We start from the raw sequence: 22,645 nt of genomic DNA on the forward strand, positions 1-22,645 counted from the left end.
AAATTACTATATGCTGAGTAGATGTACAATATGTTGAGTGTGTGATACACTGCGTTATCAAATAGTCACAAGATAATTCAGTGAAGGATGGATCATACAGCATGCTGGCTAAAAATAATGTTATGGTATGTGAGAAAAAAGTGACATGGAGAAACATTGATATGGTGTGTTAAGTGTAAAGTATTAACATAAGAAACGTTAGTTTGGGATGGGTATGTTGTATTTGATATTTCAGATCTGTATGTCTAGTGTAGCAGTTGGTGTGTATGAACACAATGTTGGCTAAGTCTTACTTTTTGCGGACTAACAGGCACAGAGAAGAAATAGAGCACAAATATTAGTGTAAAATTGGTATGTCGTATTTTGATCGTCATTACTGTATGTCTATTATATTAGTTCAAGTGCATGAATACAATGTTAGATAAGTCATACATGTTGTCCTTTAACTGTTACATGGTTTGGATTAACAGGTACAGGACAGAAAGAGAACATAAATGTTAGATTGAAAATGGAATATGGTATTTGGGACTGCATTGATGTATGTTTATTGTAATAGGTGTTGTGCATGAACAAAATGTTGGATAAGTGTTACATGGTGTGGATTAACAAGTACAGAGAAGAAACAGAGTAGAAATGTTAGTGTATAATTGGTATGTCATATTTGAGACTTCGTTGGTGTATGTTTATTGTATTCGTTGCTATGCATAAACACAATGTTAGATAACTGTTACATGTTGTGGATTAACAGGAATAGGACACAAATAGAATAGAATTGATCGTTTGAATTTTATATGTCATATTTGGGTCATCATTGGTATATGTTTATTGTATTAGTTTATGTGCATGAACACAGTGTTCCATAAGTGTTACTTGTTGTAGATTAATAGGCACAGAGAAGAAACAGAGTAGAAATTTTAGTGTCAAATTGGTATGTCTTTTCTGGATATTCATTAGTGTATGTCTATTCTATTAGTTCACGTGTATGAACACAATGTTGGATAAGTCTTACATGTTGTTGGATAACTGTTACATGGTGTGGATTAACAGGAATAGAACAGAAAGAAAAGAGAAAAGGTTAGATTGAAATTGGAATGTCGTATGTGGGACTACATTGATGTATGTTTATTATATTAGTTCTTGTGTATGAACAAAGTGTTGGAAAAGTGTTACATGGTGTTGGATAACTGTTACATGGTATGGATTAACAGGCACAGGCCAGAAAGAGGAGAAATGTTAGATTGAAATTGAAATTTGCTTCCATTTGAAACTGCATTGATCTATGTTAATTGTATTGGTTCTTTTGCATCAACAAAGTGTTGGAAAAGTGTTACATGGTGTGGATTAACAGGCACAGGCCAGAAAGTGAAGAGAAATGTTAGATTGAAATTCAAATTTGCTTCCATTTGAAACTGCATTAATGTATGTTAATTGTATTAGTTCTTGTGCATGTTCACGGTTGTGTTGGATAAGTGTTACATGGTGTGGATGAATAAGTACAGAGAAAAAATAGAGTAGAAAAGTTAGTGCGTAATTGGTATGTCGTATTTGAGACTTCGTTGGTGTATGTTTATTATATTCATTGCTATGTATAAACAGGATGGCACGGATAAGAAGCAAAAGACGGAACAAGAGTTTAGACGAAAATGAAGGAATAGAGGCAGCGGGGACAAGTGAAGTTAGACAACCAGTTCCACCGCTGAATCCGTGGATGAAGTTTAGGTAATGTTGGTGTTTATTAAAAATAATAAGAGTGAATTGCGCGAAATGTCACTAAACTATTTCAAAGTGCCGGTTCTGGTCACTAAACTTTTTTATTAGCGCGAAATGTCACTGAACTAGTAAATCTGTACCGTTTTGATCACTCTGTGTATTTATGCCGTCAGGAGAGACGGAAATCAACTTTTTGAGGGGCAAATTCGTTGATGAGTAGAATGCACAGTTAATTGGTTAATATTGAATGTGTGTAGGAAGGAGTATCAAAGCACCGTTCCAGCGAAAGGCATTAAGATAACAGAGGTACGCATAAGAACTAAATAAAACATTAATTTGGAAAGTTGGGGCGCGGTAAAAGTAATCAACACAATCAGAAAAGGGTTAATATCAGAAACCTCCCTCTTGGTTTCTTAGAATCGCACCTAGCACCCTCCATGTTATCAAAATCACACTTAACACCACTAGAATGACAACTTTGATGTCATTGTCAGCCCCTCTATTTGAAAATAGTAGTAAAAAATGAAGTATAGGAGAAAGACTCTATTTTTGTTCCTCTTTTATCCATAACCCAAAATGAGTATACTTCGTAGGAGCAAAACAGGTATAAATCTTGATTTTTAGTATACGTAAATGATCATATAATAAATAATAGGATAGCATCAGGGTTGTAATAGGATTTGTATGAAACTGTAACCGAATTTGTTATTTTGTAGACCATGGAGTACGACGATATGTATCGTTTGGAGAGATGCGAGGTAAATAAGGTTGTTAGATCAATCATCCTTGAATAGGGTAACACGTTTTGAAAATTTTGTAATTTTGTGTAACACATTAGTGTACATATGGGTACAATACGTAATAATCGTATCTCTTATAATAGGTTTTACGGATAGTTCAATTAGAGTTACAATTTGTAAAAAAATATAACATAATTCAGAATAGTTATCAAAAAATTCTTAAAAGAATTTTCTGATTTTTTTTATCTGTTTTGGTATACAGTTTTGTTCTTAGTTTTGTAGTGGAGTATTGGTCTCCGTATACTGCATAGATTATTTTTAAATTATGGGCATTCAACTTTAGTTGTGGTATAACATTATTTATCCAGATTTTTTTTTGCCTCTGAATGAGTTAAGGTTATTTGTGGCATGGGGTAGATGTTGGTGATTTTTGAATAATTTGTTATCTTTTGATTAGGATAATTTGTCACATCCCACTGCCAGGGGTGCTAGGTGTGATAATATTAATTTGAGAGGTGTCAGATGTGATTAGAACAAAAGTCAGGGGAGGAATTATACTATTAACCCATTAGAAAATGATGATGACATTAGGAATGATTAACGATTATATGCATCGAATGCAGTATAATAAAATGGTCAAAGCAGCATATGATAAATTAAGCGAGGAAGAAGTACAGAAGCGAAAAGAGAACTATTGGAAAGAAAAAGAGGAGTATAAGAGAGAAATGACGCGACTTGGAAAGACTATACCGCCAATAAAGCAGTATAAGGTAAGCACAAAGTATGGATGAAGTTTAGGTTTGTATGTAATAATCTGTGTATGACTAACTAAGTTTTTCGCTTGAATTTGATTATAGAATCCGAAGTACACCATTCGTTGTTCACCAAATCAGATGGTTTGGTTAGCATCGAACATTGATGAAACAAAAAAACAGCAAATCAGAGATATGGGGTTTGGAGGGCTGCTGGAAATACAGTGTCGCTCCATTCCGAACGGCATAGGAACCTGGCTGGTCGACAATTTTAATCCTACACTAAGCAGCTTTCAATTACATGGAGATGGTGTGCTACCCCTAACAGCAAAAGACATCGGTTTCATCCTTGGAATCCCAAATGATGGCCCCTTACCAGTTGAAGATGCTGATAGCAGTGAGGGTGGAGATTCTGGACCAAGTCGCCGAACATACAAATGGAAAGAGCTGCCGGAGGAGTTAGTATCCATGAGCAGTGGGGACGAGTTCAAGCGACTATTTGTTGCATTTGCTTGTGGATGTCTATTGGCTCCAACTACACGGGCTGAGCATAAAATCCGGCTATGGGGTTGCACGAAGGTGGTTACTGAGGTGGCCTCATTAAACTGGGCCCAGTACATTAGAAATGTACTATGCAATAGGATATTAGAAGTACAGAAGAAAAGCGGAAAGCAGCACCAATATGTTGGGGGCTGCATCTTTGTTCTACTGGTAAGTTTAATTACACGTTATTGAAAGTTAGTAAGTCATTTAACTAGTAGGGGATGCAACGATTTTGAAATTTTAATTAGGCACATGAAGGTTGTTTATGCAACGTACATATTATGATATGATAAGTGAGTATGAAGGACGGGAAAGAGGATTGTTGAACATTAGATATAAATAAAATTTTGAAATTCGTGATATATATATTGTTTGCAAATGATATAAATGATGAGTCAGTCGCCAATTGGCTTGCAGGTGCATTACCTCGATCGAGTGACAATACTAAAGCATAGAGTGGCTCGAGTTACACCAAGAGCAAAGGCATGGACAGATGCTTTAATTTCACAGCGGGATGCATTGGAGATCGATAATCTCGGAGGTTATGGAAAAGGAAAACTAGTAAGAGAGATAATTATTTTTTTGCTTGGATAAGGATTGTAACTTACTAGTTCATATGTATAAGACACACATACCATGTACTTATGAAATGATGGTTTGACTTTATTTTCGTAGATTGGGGCGCATGAAGAGGAAGAGGCTGAATCAGGTGCACAGATAAATGAACTACCCCCTGAGCTAGTTGGAATAATGATGGACAGCGGTCATCATGACATTGCTGTAAGCTGCCTAACTTTTCTTAGAAGAAAGTTCATTGTGTAATGTTGTTGCTTAAGAGCAAATGTTATGCATTTATACTGATGTTTTTGTAAGCAGCCAAATCTTCATAACTGGGGAAAGTTATCTTGTCCGATACAATCATGATAAATCTTCCATGACCGCATACAATCATTTTGCGTTTGCTATGCATAACATACAAAAATAGGAAAGTTTGTTGTAAGTGGAGTTTGGGACAAATAAGTACACCCAATCGTTTGTTAAGCTTTGTAAAAGGTGGCAACATTTTTCAAATACCGGTCACAAATAACACTATTGTTGTGATCTAAGCTAGGTACATTTCTTGCATAGAACAGATCGTGTCGTATTTTCCATATTCTATGACAGAAAAGAGCAGTGAAAAAAATTCTCGCATATTATTCATGCAAAATATAAAAGTAACTATCATAACCTCATTCGATTCGAGTGGCAAATACAGCTGAAGGCATTTTCACATATAACTGGATATTCATAACTTAGTCATGAAAAATATTTCACCAATTGAAAGTGAAAAGGCAGATTTAGTGAGATCCACAAGGAAGTAATACACATCAATGCATAATTTCCTATTCATCTGTTCTGGATTAAGTCGAAACGAGCTATTCATTATAGTTTGTTAATGTATAAGCAGGCTGAGCTTTCAGAAGTGTACAGTATGACAGTGAATTGTCAAAGAAGGATATTAAAGATTGCAGAAATATTGTGTTCTCATCCTAGGGCCAAAGCAGCAGCAACAGAGGTCGTTTCAAAGGAAAAGCAGAAACAGAGGCTGCCTGATTCAGAGCACATACATCTTGATATGGAAAGCGAAGATTATTCAGAATATCAATCGGCTGAGGATGGAAAGGACTCCAAAGATCTCGATGACGGTGATAGTGAAAAAGAACAAGATGCCGGTGGTACTGCCGATGACATTGTGACGTCAATCAGATCAATAGATGAGACTGAACCAACAAATCGGCAAGCAATAGGGCAGAAGACGGTTGAAAAAGAGCAAAGTGGGAGAACTAGTGATGGAAAGGAGGCAAAAAATGATGGCATCACAGGTGATGGAAAGGATATTTCATTCAGTGGAAACAAGGCAAATGATACCCCACCAATTGGCCAACCTGATTCGCGAGACGTTGAAGTACATACTGACCATATAACAAGCATTTCTGACCGCATTACGGATGAAGCCACACAACATATGCAGCATGATTGCTCAACAGGTCCCATACAAATTGAGCATCCTTTGGATGGGCCAAACACACCGAGAAGGTTGCGGTCTTATAGTCGCAAAAGGAAAGGTTAGTAAACTTGGTGGCTGTCAAGAATTTGATATACGAATTTCCATGAATTTATTGTATTATGTTCTGTCGACTGTAAACCCTGATACCGTTGAAGCTGAATTATTGCGTAATGCATTTTAGTTTTGCATATCAATTGATGAGTACTTGGCTGATCGGTTAATCGGTTAAACTTTACTGCCCTGCTGCTGACTTATTAATTTTTTGTATAACACGCATACCTAAGCATTATTCTGTCAGTGTGAACTAATTATTGAATTATGTTTTCTGATGTATTGATATCTTCAGCAGCTGTTGAAGATGAGAATGAGGGGAGACCAACTCGGGCAACGAAGAAAAGCAGCATGCTACGGTCAGCCGAGTACCTTCTGCCTTCACACGTAACAGTCAGCACGTACGATAAAAGGATCGCTGCATTCGCGTGGGAGGTAGATCAGAATCCCAAGTAAGGTTCCAATGTGTTTATAATACGATTATAAGGTTATGCTACAGCCACTTAAGAATTTATAGTTGCCACTATTTGTTAAGTGCATCTCTCCAGTCCATTCCTAATGAATTCATGCATGTTTTGAGGTTAACTCAATGTCCCTCTTCTTCGATTTAATTATTTGTTAGTCACCAAGTTAAGACTAGCAAAATGTACTTCCTGTTAGGTGTTAGTTACTTGATTATTTGTACATGTGGAATGGAGATTAGATATAGAATACTCAAATGTTACTTTTGAGAATGTTAGACGGATTCTTGAACCCATAATCACGAAAAAATAGCAAAGTCGTGAGTGGGTTTGAGTCGTTTTAGCCACGAGGATGTAAGAAATAGGACCTGAAGTTATGATAAGGAGGGTGTGTAAGACTTTTTCTGAAATTTTTTGAATTCGTAAAGGAGGAGAGTGAGACTGTCAAAAGCTGAATAGGGGTATCTGAAATTATCCCTTTTATAAATAGTCAGTCATTTCTTGCATGTTGCCTTTGAATTTTTATGCTCTCCCAGTTAGAATTAAAGTTGGTTTGCAGTGGCATCACTTCTTCTTAGAAGACGGTTGTAAAATTTCTCCCAAATTACGTATCTTTTACTACTTGATTATAATGAAGAAGTAGCAGAAGGTAGTAAAATTTCTCCATCCTAGGGGATGCATGGTTTATTAGTGCTACTATTTGTTGGCTGAAACTGAGTGTAACAACTTGATAAAGCATTTACATTTTTGTAACTCATGGTTGATAAGAACTGGCAAATTTAAATAGCGCCTCCTTTTGTCTCGCGTAATGGCAGGGAGACTCTCATTCAAATGTTTCAACTTTCTCTCACACGAGATGACCTCAGGACTCTTTGTGATGGCATGCATGTCTCGACTCGGGTTAGGCATATTTGACACATACGACAAATAATACATTGTGTTGGTTTGGTAAGGTAAAGTGATAGGTTTTTGAAATGGCAGTAACTAAATCAATTCTGTCACTGTGTTGTGAATAAACAGGTCATCGACATGTTTGCCCGGCATATCAACTGGGGCGGGGCGACTAGCACAACCAGTAGAGTCAAACGCTATATTGTCGAGCCTATAGCAGTTGTAAGCATTAAATTTGTTGTTGGCTAATGGCAAGTTATTCATTAAACTATTATGAAAATTTCGCACAAATGCATGTTATAATCTTATACTAATTCTGAAAATCACCGTTAACACTTATATTCCCTTGTACTGATTATTAACAGGATGGCATCCTGAATCTTCGAAAATTCGATGCACAGTCGGATGACATCCTAACTGCTAAGCTTATAAAGTTGTTCAAGATCCGCGGCCCGGATAATTCGGCTAATCCTTCCAAGTGTCAGTTGGTATGGACAATTATGTCTTATCGTAACTATTGCTGAATTTGTATTTATTGGCAAATTATTAGTAAACATGAAAATTATGGTAGTTTACCATTGAAATGGTTTTTGCTCTGCATCAGATTCTTGTCCCTGTCTGCGTAGATAGTTACTGGTTCGTGTACTCCTTCCATGTCACGCATCACGTAGTCCATCTGCTAGACCCTGACCCACAACAAGCAAAAAGCAAAGATATTACAGTTCTAAAGCGCTTGGTATGATTGTTTATGGGAATTGTTCATTGATTTTTATCATATGTTGAGTTACTTGACCGTGTTTCGTGCAGCAACGTGGCCTCGGACTGATAATGGCAGCTAAATTTGGGATGAAAATAGACTTTGCAAGTTTCAAACTCGAAGTTGCTGATGTCCCTCATCAGTCACCCGATAGCTGGTATAATATCGGATCTTCCATGTCCTTTTTCCCGATAGCTTATCACTGCAATGGTGTACTACCATCACTTTACTATATTATCCTTATTCCTGAGAAGATTCATGTTGATCTGACCAGGTTCGATAGTGGAGTTTTCACGATGACCTTTCTTGAACACTGGAGTGGAAGATTGGCTATGCGAATTACAAAGGTGTGGTCACATTTTGTAACTATCTTTGTACGTACTTGTGGCAATAAAATGGTTAATAAATTGGACTTAATCGTGGTGCTGATTATCAGAGGTGAAATTGTGGCAGGAAAATATTACGAAGTATCGAATGCTGTACACCGCGCGGCTTTGTAGTTCGGAGCATAATACAAAGTTTGTAGACACTATTTCCGCCATGCTTGGGAGTAAATAGTAAATGGTTGCAAGAGCATCTTCAACAGGGATGTAATTTGTTGTTTCTGCTATGCATAATAGCAAAGGATATTTTTTGAAACAGTTACTGATTTTGTTTTTCTGGACACATTAGCGCCAATATTTGCACCTACTTGTAATTTAAGTTAGGTTTTGAGTTGTCACTAGAATATTGTCAGTAATAACATTAGCCGAACATTAATTGTTTTAAATCTGTCTGTGACTTTTTGCTAACTACTTGTAATACCGGCACTACGAAGATTATGGACAATGAAGAGTAGTGGCAAAATTCATGACTTATTAGAAACACGTTATGACACTGATAGTGCCATTGCTCATTCTTATCGCCTTCACGCTTTGTACGCAAGGATTATTAATTGACATGGATTGGTATATATATGCTTTCGTAGTTGAAAGTGTGTTACATAGAGCACGTAAAAAGTTACACATACTGTTGTTGTATAAGACATCTTGAATCTTGCGCAAGTTTATAACTTTCACCTGATCGCACTTTATATTAGTCAGACTGGTAATAAATTGCATCAAATATTAGAGATACTAGTTTTGGCCATTTTCAACAGCGCGTAACTTTGGTTGCACACGGCGTAACTTTGTTTGCACCACGTGTAACTTTAGTACAAAATTTTGGTTCATACACTGACCAAGGCCATAGAGTGTTACACATCTGACTCTTGGCCAAGAACTTGTAATACCGACCACAGGCATTAAAGTTTGGAGGTTTTATTATCTGTATCCATTTATTGTCAGTAACTACCACACTTGCTCAAAAGGATGACTTCTTTGAACAAGGTGTAAAGCCACGTCAAGTACTTGTGCATCAAATATTAAATATGGGGTCAAGATGATAAAGTGTGTGATGAAATAATATACAGGTAAGGCATAAAGCATGAAAAAATTCTTGTTTTTAACAAATACTGCATGAAAAAACTTTATACACATATAAACGGTATACGGAAGGTCGGAACCCTCAACCAGCGCACATGACCTGCTGAGTTTTTGTTAAGTTCCTTTCATGATAAAAGCTGCAATTTTCTGTAACTGTTTAGTAACTCGCCGTAACACTCATCAAACGTCTCGATAATATCTCCTGTACGCCTTGTACTCAAAGTGGGTGTGAAATCAAATGAACATGATTCCCAAGAAAGGATGTTACTCTATAGATTTCAATCCCTACTTCCTGGCATGCCTATTTCATGGATTTAAGGGCCAAGATTTGCCCTCAAAATTTTGTGCGGCTGAGATTACACCATGTAACTCGATTTCCGCGCCAAGTGTGGGGCCCATCACTATCTGTTCGGAAAATACATCCTGTGAAAACAAAGTTACACGATGTACAAATAAAGTTACGCACAGTTGATAATGACCACAATTGCCAGGGACGGTTGCACCTGCACCTATTTCATAGGTGCAGTAATGCAAAATTTGCCTACATACACAGGAAAGGTTCCAAGTGCAATCGTTGCTGAAGGTGTGTGCATTTTGTATACTCCATAACTCTGTTTGCATATGGTGTAACTCCCGTTCGACAACGTGTAATAGTCTCGTACAAAATTAGAAGGGTTCCAGACATATTGTTAAAAAATGTGGTATAAGATGATATCTAAACTGGACTAATTTTGTTTGGCCGAATATTAACCATGAACAGCTCGCAAACGTGTCGTTTGATGTCTGAGATGTTTTTGTGTTAGATCCAAGTCAACATGTTACTTATTTCATACTTGCTAATTTCTGAGAAGCATCTTTGCTAGTTTATATCGTCGACAAAAATATATTTTTCACCCCTAATGTTTAAGGTGTTAATCAATTTCATCCCTAAAGTTTCATGCACAACACATTTTATCCTTGTAATTTTATAATTTTGATTAATTTCATCCTTCAAGTTCATAAAAACACATTCCATCCTCATAATGTCCTAAATTTGGCTTCATATGGACAATTGGTAGATTGTCAATCAATTTGAATGGGATAGCGTCACTTAATCACAACATGGCCATTAGGAAAAAAAATGGATTAACTAAAACCTCAAAAATCTTTTCTTTATTCACTTTCTCATTTTAGTACAAAAAAGACTAAGAAATTTTTAGCCACCATTACTTTCTTCTTAATCACAATGAGGTACACGAAAATGTGAGAAAAATATTAATACAAAAGAATGAATGGTTTAGATTGTCATTTATTTGCAAGATTTTGTTTTGTTGTATCATATACATGTTTTTCAATCATCTATTTATCTTTCAATCTATTTATTTAGTCTCAAATATATCATATCACCATTTAAAGGAAAAAAATAGATATAGTCTCGTATCAAAAAAACACTTGTTGTTATTTCTATAATTTAATCAATAATTGAATTAAGTATTAATAATACAATTATGAATGGGACATGTGATGATATTATGTCTAAAATGGTTAACAATCCTTTAATTGGTAGTAATTATAAAATTATGAAGATGAAATGTGTTATACATAAATTTTAGGGACAAAATTGTTCATAATTACAAAATTATGAGGATGAAATGTGTTTTGTGTGAAAATTTAGTGACGAAATTAGTGAACACCTTAAACGTTGGGGATGAAAAATGTATTTTTTCCTATATCGTCTCTTCCCACACACCTAAATCTGAAGCTTTGTGACTTATCCCGTTCAACACACATTACCTTTACATCATCCCTTATTACAAACATCAATTCCTAACATCTGCTCCAAGGGAGGTTTACATCTTTCTAATGTCTTCATCTAGCAATACTGGAGGCGGATCTACTGACCTAAGGTACCAATATCGCTACTGTAGTTGTGGAAGAAGGGCAGCCCTGAAGATCGTCGAGTCACAGAAACCAACGAAGGGGTTGCTGTACTTCGTGTGTGAAACAAAAGCATGTACTTTCTTTGCTTGGTGCCGTCCAATAGGGAGGGATGACGAACAAATTCAGACTAACTACTGTCCCACCTCACCTAATCGACAGGCTATAAGCAGAGAAAGCTCCTTCGACAGTCCCGGAAGAGTGTTCCATGATTCAACCTCGTTCTCGCACCATATGCACGGCATCGAACACGATATTCGACAAATGAAAACCTTCATGAGGATTTCGGTAGCGGTCGCCCTTCTGTTGCTACTAATAGCAATTTTTCGCTGACTCTGTGGTATAAGATTGGACCCGTATTCGCGAGCGGTTTGGCGGATAGTTTTACATTACCTGTATGGTATTAACGCAAAGTAGGTGCTTCTAACAACTGTTGGCTTCTCATTTTGTCAGTTGATGAGCAAGCTGTAGTAAACCATAGATGCCGTGTACTAATTCAATAATTTATCTTACATAACCTTGCAAGTTGTCGTGAAAAATAATGCAACTGTGTATGGACATAGTGAAATTTAACTTCAACGATGTGTAACCCTGTATCCACGTGACCCACGATGTAGGCGTACAGGTTATTTCACGATAAACGCTGTAAAATTTGTGTTATTGTCTGTAACTGATTACCCACGCGACGTAACACTTATCAACAGTGGCGGTACTACAAATTTCACGCTTTGTACCTAAATATTCTGAATTGGCATAGTTTAGGCGCAGCAGGTGTTGTAGCTGTGCAAGTGGTAACCAAACAAGGTTTTATACCTAAAAATAATATTATTGTTGATCTCGTCGAGTCACAGGGTCAATGTTGATAATGCACCACCCCTCTCAAAATGATAACACCGTAAAAGTCAATTTTTTTACTATATAACATAAAAAGAAATAATACACTATTATTCCGGTTGAGGAGGTACGAATCGCACACAGAGATAGTAAATTTAGGTCATAAACTTTGCAAGGCCATAGAGTGTTACACATCTGACTTGGGCCAAAAAAATGTTGTCGAAGATTTGTAACTGACCTGTAGACTGTAACTGTGTATGCACGTAGTGAAATGTAAGGTCACTGATATGTAACCCTGTATGCACGTGACCGTTAATGTTGGTGTACAGGTCATTCCATGATAAAAGCTGTCAAATTTATTTTATTGTCCAAAATGAATCATGACATAGTTCACCAGCTGCATGTGACTCTACAGTTAAATCTGTCGTGACGAAATTGTTGGTCTGAAATACGTTGGCCCTTGATGTTTTAGGACATTGTGAGGGTCATGCGGACTATTAAAGGGCGCGGTTGTAGTTTTATATCCCACAACAACAAAAGTTTGTTCATCCCCTTTCATTATCGTTTACACTTTCCATTGTAATCAACTTCACACAACCCATTTCATACTACTGAAGGGTGGCAATGAACCCGAATATAAAATTTATTATTAGTTGTCTTCCACCCCTCTCAAAGTTGGTGTACAGGACCAGAACAAGAAGACAGCTGCAAAATTTATTTTATTGTCTGAATTGATTTGAAATAGTTCACTAGCAGCATGTGACCCATCATGATGCTTCCATATTTGAGAGGGGTGGAAGTCCTGTAAACGATTAGAAACAGCACGTAACACGTATATTCACTGTCGGTACTACAAATCTGACGCTTTGTATGTAACGAAACTTATCTGATATGGTTCAAGCACTGCATGTGAGTGTACATTCTCTTCTCCCGTGATATACTAGTTGGCTTCATATGCAAAAATGTCGATCTCACTATTTTAATGAGTTTCATCGAGAAGGCCTCGCAAGTGCAATGTTTTGGGGTTCGAAACGATCATTGTAACTATTCTCAATAGACACTTAATAAAGTGTCTAAGAAATTTAATGTGTCAGTGGGAGGAATTATCGTTTATGTCAAGGGCAATAGCACAAACAAAAGAATATAAAAGTTTCATCGAATATTAACTAGTTGTATTATCACTAGTTGTAATATCAGGGAATATCTAGTTGGAATATTATTCAGTTTTAAATAGAGCAAACGAAAAGCTGCTGATTGCAAATTCATTAGTTATAATAAATTGTAACATACACCTAACTGGTTGTAACGCAATCCGTACATAGTGAAACGTACAGGTCACTGATGTGTAACTGTTTATCCACATGACCCTTAATATTGGTGTATAGGTCATTTCATGAGCCAGCTGTCCTATTAATTTGTTTTATTGTGTGAACAGATTTGACACAATTCAATTAATTGCATCGAACTCTACAGCTTCCACTGCCACGACAAAATTGTTTGGTCTGGAATGCGTTGTCCAGTGATATTTTACTACATTGTCAGGGTCCTGCGGACTATAAAAGGGCGCGGTGGCAGTTGTATATCCCTCAACAACAAACATTTTTTCGTCCACCTTTCATTACTACACAAACATTTTTCATTTTCAATAACTTCACACTTCCTATTTCATTCTACTGAAGGGTGGCAATGAACCCGTGCACGAAATTTATTATTAGTATTTTTCAACCCTCCTCTAACCTCAATTGCAGTGTCATCAATAGAGGGTTCACACAGAAATCAAGCTCTTGGGTGCCAAATAGCAGCCAGTAGGTTGCATGATGTTCGAGAAGATCTCGCTAATTTAATGAGATGTTCGAGAAGGCCTCGCTACATCAATTATTTTGGGGTTCGAATCGACCATCTCTATGTTCTCAATGGACACTTACTAAAGTGTCTAAGAAATTATATGTGTTAGAGGGCCGGACTTATTGTTTGTGCCAAGCGCAATTGCGCAAACGAGAGAAGAGGAAAAGTTCATCGGATATTAACTAGTTGTAGTATCACTAGCTGTAATATCAGTAGTTCTAACTAGATGCACAGAAAAACTGCCGTTTGCATATTCATTAGTTGTAATACCAATTGTAACATATACATAATTGGTTGTAACTCGACATGTACATGGAGTAATCAAAATTTGTTGCATTTTAAATAATAGTTACCCTACTTTCAAATTACTTGTCCCAACGAAGTATCATGTTCTTCTGCGAAACTGGTACTTATTATGTGGTCATGTGGAACCAAGCCAAGCCGCCAATTGTAAGTTCATTTCTGTACTGAAAGAGTAATACCTATTGAAGTGCCTGTAATACTATCTGTAATACTTATCGTTAATACAATTGTAAACAAATTGTCTAAATTTTAACATATAGGCAAATGACAAGGTGCCTGTACAAGAACATCAATAAGCGGTAACAGCTTATTAACGTCCTGTAATTTACGTAAATACTGGTGGTAACTTATTGTTACACTTGAAAAGTAAGGTGACTTCGAATAATTGGGTATTCACCTGACCCAAATTGTTGTTGGAGTACAGGTCATGATCGAATCAAATTAAACAATTATTTCATCCACACACTATACATTTGACTAAACGTTGAGTCTATCGTCTCGTTAATAGGTGGTTGCCATGCCTTCATCTACTCACCCATGAGTACTATCCCGTGGAGAACAACATGAAATGACATAGCAAGCAGTTGGTCGTGTTGTCAGAAGAAACCATTTACTATGCATGGTCTTAAATAGGTGCTCTGTTAAAATTTCTACCTCTTTTTTTCTCCCACCTAATTCTTTATCAGTAGATCCTTCCTTTCATCCAACCAAAAAGCAGTAGGTATTAGCGTAGTCATGCAATCCACAAACGAAGGGTCTCATACAAGCTCACCATCAAATGTTCGGCAAAAAAGACGGAAAGTATCATTGGATCCAACGAATGCCATAAGCAAGTATGAAACACCAGATGGGAGGATTTTATATGGTACCAAACGCGAGTTCAGGAACGCTCCACTTAACACCAACAATTCTCTGGGACTAGCTGGTCACATTTTTAAAAATACCGTCAGCGATCATCTACCGTCTGGCCATTTCGTTATTGACCATGAACCCATATGGGAGCCAGTTCGTGAGCGAAGAATGGAATTAGAGGTATTTTGTCGCTGGCATGGCATCCGAATCCCCAGAACAAGGTCAGCGGATCTTGTTATAGAACCACAAGCCAATGATGCAAGTGTATTACACAGACTACAGCGAGAAGTTATGCAGATGGAACGTAGGCTTCACAGGTTCCACGAGATCCAGGCCGTAAAAAGACATGGTATGGTTCAACACATTTTAGCAGATCCCATGCTTATATCGGACCCGGACCTATCTGACTTTACTGAATCAAGCGACGATGACTTTCAAAGGTACATACCCCACTGTTTAATGCATGACGGCGTTCCCAGGTGTTGTATGGGATATAACTGATAACAAGGGATGTAGTCCAATGTTCATCGGGGTAGCGATAAAACTATACTCATTATAATCTCTACTCAAACAAATTGCTTAACATATTTGGATATTAATCATGCCTGTTAAACAGTCGTAACTAGTTGTAACGTAACAGTAACATATCCCTTACTGGTTGTAACCCATTTTGTACTGTTCGTTCTTCCTTTTTGTGACATTGTAAACTTTCGTTTTAACGTTACAAATTAATTCTCCAAGGAATCATTTTCTTATGCGCACCTATTACCAACATGTGGTCGTGACCTGGTTTGACCATAATTCAATTAACCTAAAAACTTGTAATACCAATTGATGTGTCTGTGATACATCATGTCAATGGGGCGCTAAATTCGTCAATCGATACAAAACAAATGGCCTAAATGATAATGTTTTAATAAAAATAGCCCAATAATAATTCGAATTTAGCATCGTAACAAAATCAAGACAATTTATACTTTAGACTGTGTTATCTTATACATCGTACCTTTGCCGGTGCGATCTATGCCAATAATTATGGCCATTAAGGTATGCAATTGAATGTAGTAGAATGGTATACATATCACGCCAGCCATTCAACTGTTATGGTCGATTTAGTGAAAAATATCCGATCACAAAAAACACGTTCAATTCTATTGTAAAATTGTTACTTCAATTTTCTACCAACTTTATAATTTCCTAACAATTTTATATAACCCAATACAAACTATTGATGATTACTACCACTAGATGTGATTACAATTGTAATCCACTTGTCTAAATTTGAAAAGAGTGAAATATCAATGCTGCCTGTACAACCTCGTCAATAAGTTGTAACACCCTACTAACTGCTTGTAACACGTACATATGCAGTATTCCTAAGTTGGGATAACCACTCTAATGTCTCGTTCGCAAAATATAGTTACACATCATTCATCAATCTCATTCTCGGGGGCGGCGACGTCAGCGCGAAGTTGCAATCCCTGGGTGTTATTTCTTCCCTGAAATGCGTAACGATGGTAAATCAGCAATATTATTAATGAACCATACGATTAATGATATACGATATCCAAGTCTCCAATTAACAACAGTACACAAATATGTGCTGTAACGATAAAAGTTTATCACCTGGGGTGAAGGTGCAAATACATGATATGCATCAACATCACAGTGTGTTAAAAGTGCTGCACGCTCCTCCTACATTACATAGTATAAGTAATCGACTGTCAACAAATCATTACCAATCCCTATATTGCTCACTTAAAAAGTTAAATTGGACTAGACATTATAATAAAAATGATATATCAGACCATTAAGACATCTCTTACAGAGTTATACTTGGAAAAAATAGAAAATCTGGGATGCATCCATTCTGTAGGGACACTTCTAGGAGGCCCCTGATTAGCCAAACGGTGACCCTTCGAATAATAAAAAATAATATGTTATTAAAGCGAGCATACGTTAACTACATAATTTGCATGATTTGACAGCTTTCAGGTGCCCACCATTACAATACTATAAAAAAAGGGTTAATATCAGAAACCTCCCTTGAGATTTCTTCTAATCACACCTAGAATCCTTCATATTTTCGAAATCACATTTAGCACCCCTGGAATGACAACTTTGGTATCATTGTCCGCCGAGTCATTATTTTTGTTCCACTGTTACCCGCAATGGTGAACTCTATTTATGTAGACTTAATTTCGGAAACCTCCCTTGAGGTTTTCCCTAAATTATGTAAAATTATTATGTAATTATGTAATATTTTTTGTACAAAGTGTAATTCTAATTGAACTATGTGTAAAATTTATCAACACAAATACGATTATTACATATTGGACTCATATGTACACTAACAACTTATCAGACTTCTATTGTAACGATGTACAAGAAATTTACATAAAATTACAAAATGTTCAAAAAATGTTACACGATTTAGGGATGGTTGATCTAACAATTGTTCCTATCCCACTCCCTAATATTAAATAGCTATAGAGTTTCCAGTGATGTTGACTTTTGGCAATGGGCATAGTGCCATTGTCAAAATTGCAATTTCTAAGTGAATAATAACATAATCTAAAAGATGTTTAAAGATGATGGGAATTCATGAGTATATAGCATTAGCAATCCATTTTTACTTGATAATAGGGCATCGCAATATTAATAACTTACAAACTCCATTCGATTAGGATGCACAAAAAGCTATTTATACGATTCCATTTTCATAAAAATGGAAGAGCAAGTTTATTTACAACTACAATCACATATTGAAACTATTGCTGCCATTATTAGAATCCATAGTCACATTTTTTTTATCACCGTTCAGATCAATGTAACATTTTTTAAACAATGTGTAACTTTATGTGAATTATTTGTAAAACTTAATAACAGAAACACAATCTATTATAAAGATGTACAACAAGCTTACATAAAATTACAAAATGTTCAAAACATGTTACACTGCTTAAGAACGATTTTGTAGTGTTACAAAAGTTGGAGGGATGTGAGTTACATAAATAGAGTTCACAAGGAGGGTAAAAGTGGAACAAAAATAATGAGGGGCTGATAATGATACCAAAGTTGTCATTTCAGGGGTGCTAAGTGTGATTTCGAAAACATGAGGGGTTCTAGGTGTGATTAGAAGAAACCTCAAGGGAGGTTTCTGATACTAACCCTAAAAAAAAGGTAGCTCTACTACACGAATAAGAAGGTCTTTATTTTAACTACTAAATATATACATACCGTTTCACTTTCATCGATATTCGGAGCAATAGCGTTTGGAGGGCCATTCACTGTCTGGCTCATTGAATGCGTCTACGAGTTTCGTATGGACCAAATCATTGTATAAGACAGTCAAAATAGGTATATCAGGAGGGATGACAGCCGTAACAACATTATCACACAATGTAAGATCAATGTAACTATTGATGCTGTTAGAAACATCCAAATAAAAGCAACGGTCATGTCCGTTTTATACTAACCGAAACAGAGTCAGTAGATGAACGACATCCCATAAACATGTATTCCTCAATTGAAACCGATGTCGGCTCCGATTCTGAGGCCTACAGTATTGACACGGCAATAATATTATTTCATCATGAATGATACCTAAACTTTAGTTAATAGCATAACGATAACTTAGTTTTAGCATAAATGTTCCCCGAGTACCAAAATTTGATCCATACCGTAGTCTGTGTAGTCCTTGATAATCTAGATTTTCTTTTTACTCTGTCAAATTTATCGATCCAACTTCGCATCACTCTACTTTTCTTCCCACCACCTCGTTTTTTAATGCCTCTTGCGACTACTGCCTCCCCCATTTCATTCACAATTTCAATTTTATCCCGTTCCTCCATATTCAGATTTTTTTGATTTTGCAAAGGTTGTTCTTCACTTTCTGAGAGGAGGAGCTCAACTCTCTTTGCCAAATCGGATATGACAGTGATTGCTACTTTGCTGGTGTCCTCCGACATTGCTGCTCGAGTTGCGACCTTAATCATGGCTGGAGCGAGCTCCCGATAACGAGTTGAAATCATTATTTTAGGATCAGCCACAACTTCCCGTCTTCGCCGATCAAAACAGTCTCCAGCCCGAGCTCTTTTTGTCCATCGCCTCTTAATGTATTCAGGAGGAATTATTTTTATGCCCACAGTATCAAACACCTTCAACGCGTGCCCACATAAAATGCCTTCATTCTCGTATTTTTTGCAACTACAACGTACACTTAGATCATTCCGATTGAATACCACTATTCTTTCAGGTCCTCCATCATACCTCATGACCGCAAACTCCACAATCATCGCTGCATCTTGCTGTCTCAATATAACCATAGCTGTTGACTCGCCATATTCATTTTGGAATGCAACAAATACGGTTGGTGAATACGTCTCTGATGCATGCACGAGCATAGGTGTTTGCCTTAACCCGACCATGGGGAGCTTTTGCCTCATTTCATATTCTGCGATCAGTTCATTATGTCTCTTTTCATCAACCACCCGATTGAAATGTCTAAAGAACTGCACAAGGTCATGATCCAGTTTCAAATGATTTTTAATTGCTGCATTTAGGCTTTCGCTGAGTTGGGTGCTTCGCATTCCAGCGGTCCATCTTTCTTTCATCATGCACCTTGCCCATTTATCACGAATTCTATACAATCCGGAGAGCCATTCATTATTTTCAAGATCGTGTTTCTTCACCATCGCCTCCCACACCCTATTGAATTGTTCCACTTCTTCAAACTCATACATGCATGCACCAAACATGTATGGAAGATCACTATTTTCCTTGTAGTGATTGCCAAGATGTTTCATAAAATTACGCCTTATGTGAAACGTACATAGACCGTGAAATGTTTCAGGCATAACAACTGAAAGAGCGGCTGCCATGGCATGATCTTGGTCGGTTAGTATGGTACTTGGACGCTTTCCGCACATTGCTTCTAGAAATGTACCAAACACCCATTTGAAAGAATCTATAGTCTCATCATACATAAGGGCAGCACCGAATATCACAATTTGCCTATGTTGGTTAAAACCCACAAACACTCCAAGTGGCCGGTATTCTTTATTTGTTTTGTAGGTTGTATCGAATGTGACTACGTCTCCAAAAAATTTGTAGTCAATTAACATTCCTGCATCAGCCCAAAAGATATTCGTTATCTGCTCTTCACAGTCCAACTGTACGGCATGAAAAAATGATGGATTCTCGAGTGTTTGCTCTTGAAAATAATTCAGCATGCTACCTGCTTCTCCATATTTCAAACTCCTTTCCCGTCGAGTACGAAGATATCGTTTCAGGTCTTCCCGAGTATATCCCACATTTCCCATCCCACCTGCCTCCTTTCCCATAAGTTCATGACTCTGTTTCAATGAAAGCCCAGCGTCCTCGCTTATTTCAGCTTGGAATCCTTGAGCCTCGCTCACTTTTCTTTGTGATGGCATCATGTGCGCACATTGAACAATGTGCAACTCATGGTTATGCTCTAAGACAATGTCATGCACACGGTACTTCATTGTTCCTCTAAACAACACGATAACCATTTTAGCTCCACACCCTGTTTTCGTCGGCGCTCGTGTCCTCTTTGGCATCACATCACCTTCGTACTTGCGCTTTACACCTTCCTTGCAGCAACTATATCTCCTAGACGTGGTCACGCCGTCTTTGTCTTTATTCAGATAGTCTTTACGTACACTAAAACCCATTTTAAAGGCATATTTGTTGTAAAACTGGTACGCATCCTCTTCGCTGTTGAACTCCATTCCTAATTCAGGGGTCCCATCTTCTGCCAATTTGCTGCAATCCATTACTTCTGATCCTGTCAATTATGCATCAAACACCCTAATTTGTAACACTTCATGAACAGTATGTACATAAACGACAACATATATGTATATTACCATTCATATTGTGTTATGAATCATACATTACTCATATACCAAATTCTATTATTACGCTATCAATATGATTAATGATTCACATCACCTTACTTTTACTCTAAGACAATCTGTGTACAAATACAACTCCATGTACACTAACTTATACGGATTGTAATGTATTGGTCACACGATGTAAGTCTATTTTAACTGTATGTACATCCACGCTGGTGATTATATTTTGATTCTAAATTCTTTAGCTCACTGGACCTTATGTCATTCGTTAATGACAACCGCATAAAATAGACTAAATAGTCTTTGTCTTTATTTAAATAGTCTTTGCGTACACTAAATCCCATTTTAAAGGCATATTTGTTGTAAAACTTGTACGCATCCTCTTCCATGTTGAACTCCATTCCTAACTCATGAGTCCCATCTTCTGCCAATTTCTCTACAATTCATTACTTCTGCTCCTACCAATTATGCATCCAACACCATAATTTACAATAGTTCATGAATAGTATGTATGTAAACGACAACATAAGTGTGTATTACCGTTTACAATATGTTATGTTACACACATTACTCGTAAACCAAATTCTATTAATACTCCCATTGATATGATTAATGATTCACATCACTTTACTTTTACTCTAGTACAATGGCATTATCTATGTACAAATATAACTCCATGTATACTAAGTTATACGGACTGTAATGTATTTTTCACTCCATGTAAGTCTATTTTAACTATATGTACATCCACTCTGGTGATTATATTTAGGTTCTAGGTACTTTGTTTCATTGGACGTTATGTAATTCGTTACTGACAATCGCCTAAGCCAATTCCTGTGCATTTTCTACTATTTCTACATTTTCAGGGCCAAACAAGCATTTTTTACTCATTCTAATACATTTCTTACATCATGTAATTTACTTACAAAACTAGGTACATCTATTTATTATTCACATATATCTTTTCCTCTAATTTCACGTCAGCCAAGCAACAATGACATACCCAGCTTGCTTTCTTCTCTCGATTTTGTTTTGTGCGGCTAATTCAAATTTTCAACTTCATTTTCAAAATTTCAAATCTTCCGTTTAGAGGAAACGGAGTCCGTCAATCTTATTTTTTTTCTTTCGTCAAACGGTGACGTTTTTTTCCTTCAACACAACCAGTTGACGTGGCTTATTTTGCTCCATTCCTTTCTTTCTGTGAGGGGACCGTTCAGGAGCGGTCCTCAGAAGGACCGCTCCTGCCCCGTATCCGTATTTTTGAGTTGAAAATTTCGAACCTTGTAATTTTTTTTTCAACCTTAAAATTAGAGCAAATTGTCCGGATTGCCTCTAAACTCTTGAAATCATTGAGTTTTGATCACGGAACTATTAAAAATTTGGTTTTGGCCAATAAACTATTTAAATTTTAGATTTCGGATCATTCTATTAGATTCAATAGTAAATTATGCCAAATCTGAGTACCTATGCGATTTACGAGACAAAAGAAATGGATAGTTTAGGAAGTTCAGAAGAGTGTTTGTACCACTTCTTTCTTCTCGTATGTATCAATTTCTTCGTCTTTTCTAAAGCAAAACACTTTCTTCGTAAACCC

General features: G+C 36.8%; 2 protein-coding genes across 3 annotated transcripts; one reads left to right on the plus strand and one right to left on the minus strand.

Moving 5' to 3' along the window:
* Positions 1 to 1,003: 1,003 nt before the first annotated feature.
* On the plus strand, positions 1,004 to 8,721 carry LOC113734671 (uncharacterized). 2 transcript variants are annotated; one of them, XM_072084743.1, is made up of 15 exons: positions 1,004 to 1,719; positions 1,968 to 2,016; positions 3,074 to 3,220; positions 3,308 to 3,913; positions 4,163 to 4,306; positions 4,421 to 4,525; positions 5,193 to 5,850; positions 6,139 to 6,295; positions 7,120 to 7,204; positions 7,325 to 7,417; positions 7,561 to 7,683; positions 7,800 to 7,931; positions 8,003 to 8,109; positions 8,227 to 8,299; positions 8,406 to 8,721. In XM_072084743.1, exons 1-15 carry the CDS (start codon positions 1,598 to 1,600, stop codon positions 8,508 to 8,510), a joined length of 2,706 nt encoding a protein of 901 aa, XP_071940844.1. In that variant the 5' UTR covers positions 1,004 to 1,597; the 3' UTR covers positions 8,511 to 8,721. The 2 variants fall into 2 exon arrangements, with proteins under 2 accessions (XP_071940844.1, XP_071940845.1); XM_072084744.1 differs by having other exon boundaries at positions 6,142 to 6,295.
* A 7,872-nt stretch (positions 8,722 to 16,593) lies between these two features.
* Positions 16,594 to 20,967, minus strand: LOC113729328 (protein FAR1-RELATED SEQUENCE 5-like). The gene is made up of 6 exons (XM_072083724.1): positions 18,850 to 20,967; positions 18,646 to 18,726; positions 18,407 to 18,478; positions 16,975 to 17,082; positions 16,793 to 16,861; positions 16,594 to 16,665 (listed from the first exon to the last, which is right to left on the minus strand). The coding sequence occupies exons 1-6, from the start codon at positions 20,965 to 20,967 to the stop codon at positions 16,594 to 16,596; spliced, it is 2,520 nt and encodes an 839-aa protein (XP_071939825.1).
* Between the last annotated feature and the right edge of the window lie 1,678 nt (positions 20,968 to 22,645).

This window comes from Coffea arabica, chromosome 3e (genome assembly GCF_036785885.1).
Source record: "Coffea arabica cultivar ET-39 chromosome 3e, Coffea Arabica ET-39 HiFi, whole genome shotgun sequence".
Taxonomy (NCBI): domain Eukaryota; kingdom Viridiplantae; phylum Streptophyta; class Magnoliopsida; order Gentianales; family Rubiaceae; genus Coffea; species Coffea arabica.

Excerpts from the sequence above, each read along its gene's own strand:
- LOC113734671 (XM_072084743.1), top strand. The coding sequence starts at position 1,598 with ATGGCACGGATAAGAAGCAAAAGACGGAACAAGAGTTTAGACGAAAAT. Across the intron at positions 1,720-1,967 it reads AATCCGTGGATGAAGTTTAG|GAAGGAGTATCAAAGCACCG; the intron begins GTAATGTTGGTG and ends GAATGTGTGTAG. Across the intron at positions 6,296-7,119 it reads GAGGTAGATCAGAATCCCAA|GGAGACTCTCATTCAAATGT; the intron begins GTAAGGTTCCAA and ends GCGTAATGGCAG.
- LOC113729328 (XM_072083724.1), bottom strand. The coding sequence starts at position 20,967 with ATGGATTGCAGCAAATTGGCAGAAGATGGGACCCCTGAATTAGGAATG. Across the intron at positions 18,479-18,645 it reads CATCTACTGACTCTGTTTCG|ACGCATTCAATGAGCCAGAC; the intron begins GTTAGTATAAAA and ends CGAAACTCGTAG. Across the intron at positions 17,083-18,406 it reads ATATCGATGAAAGTGAAACG|GGTCACCGTTTGGCTAATCA; the intron begins GTATGTATATAT and ends TATTATTCGAAG.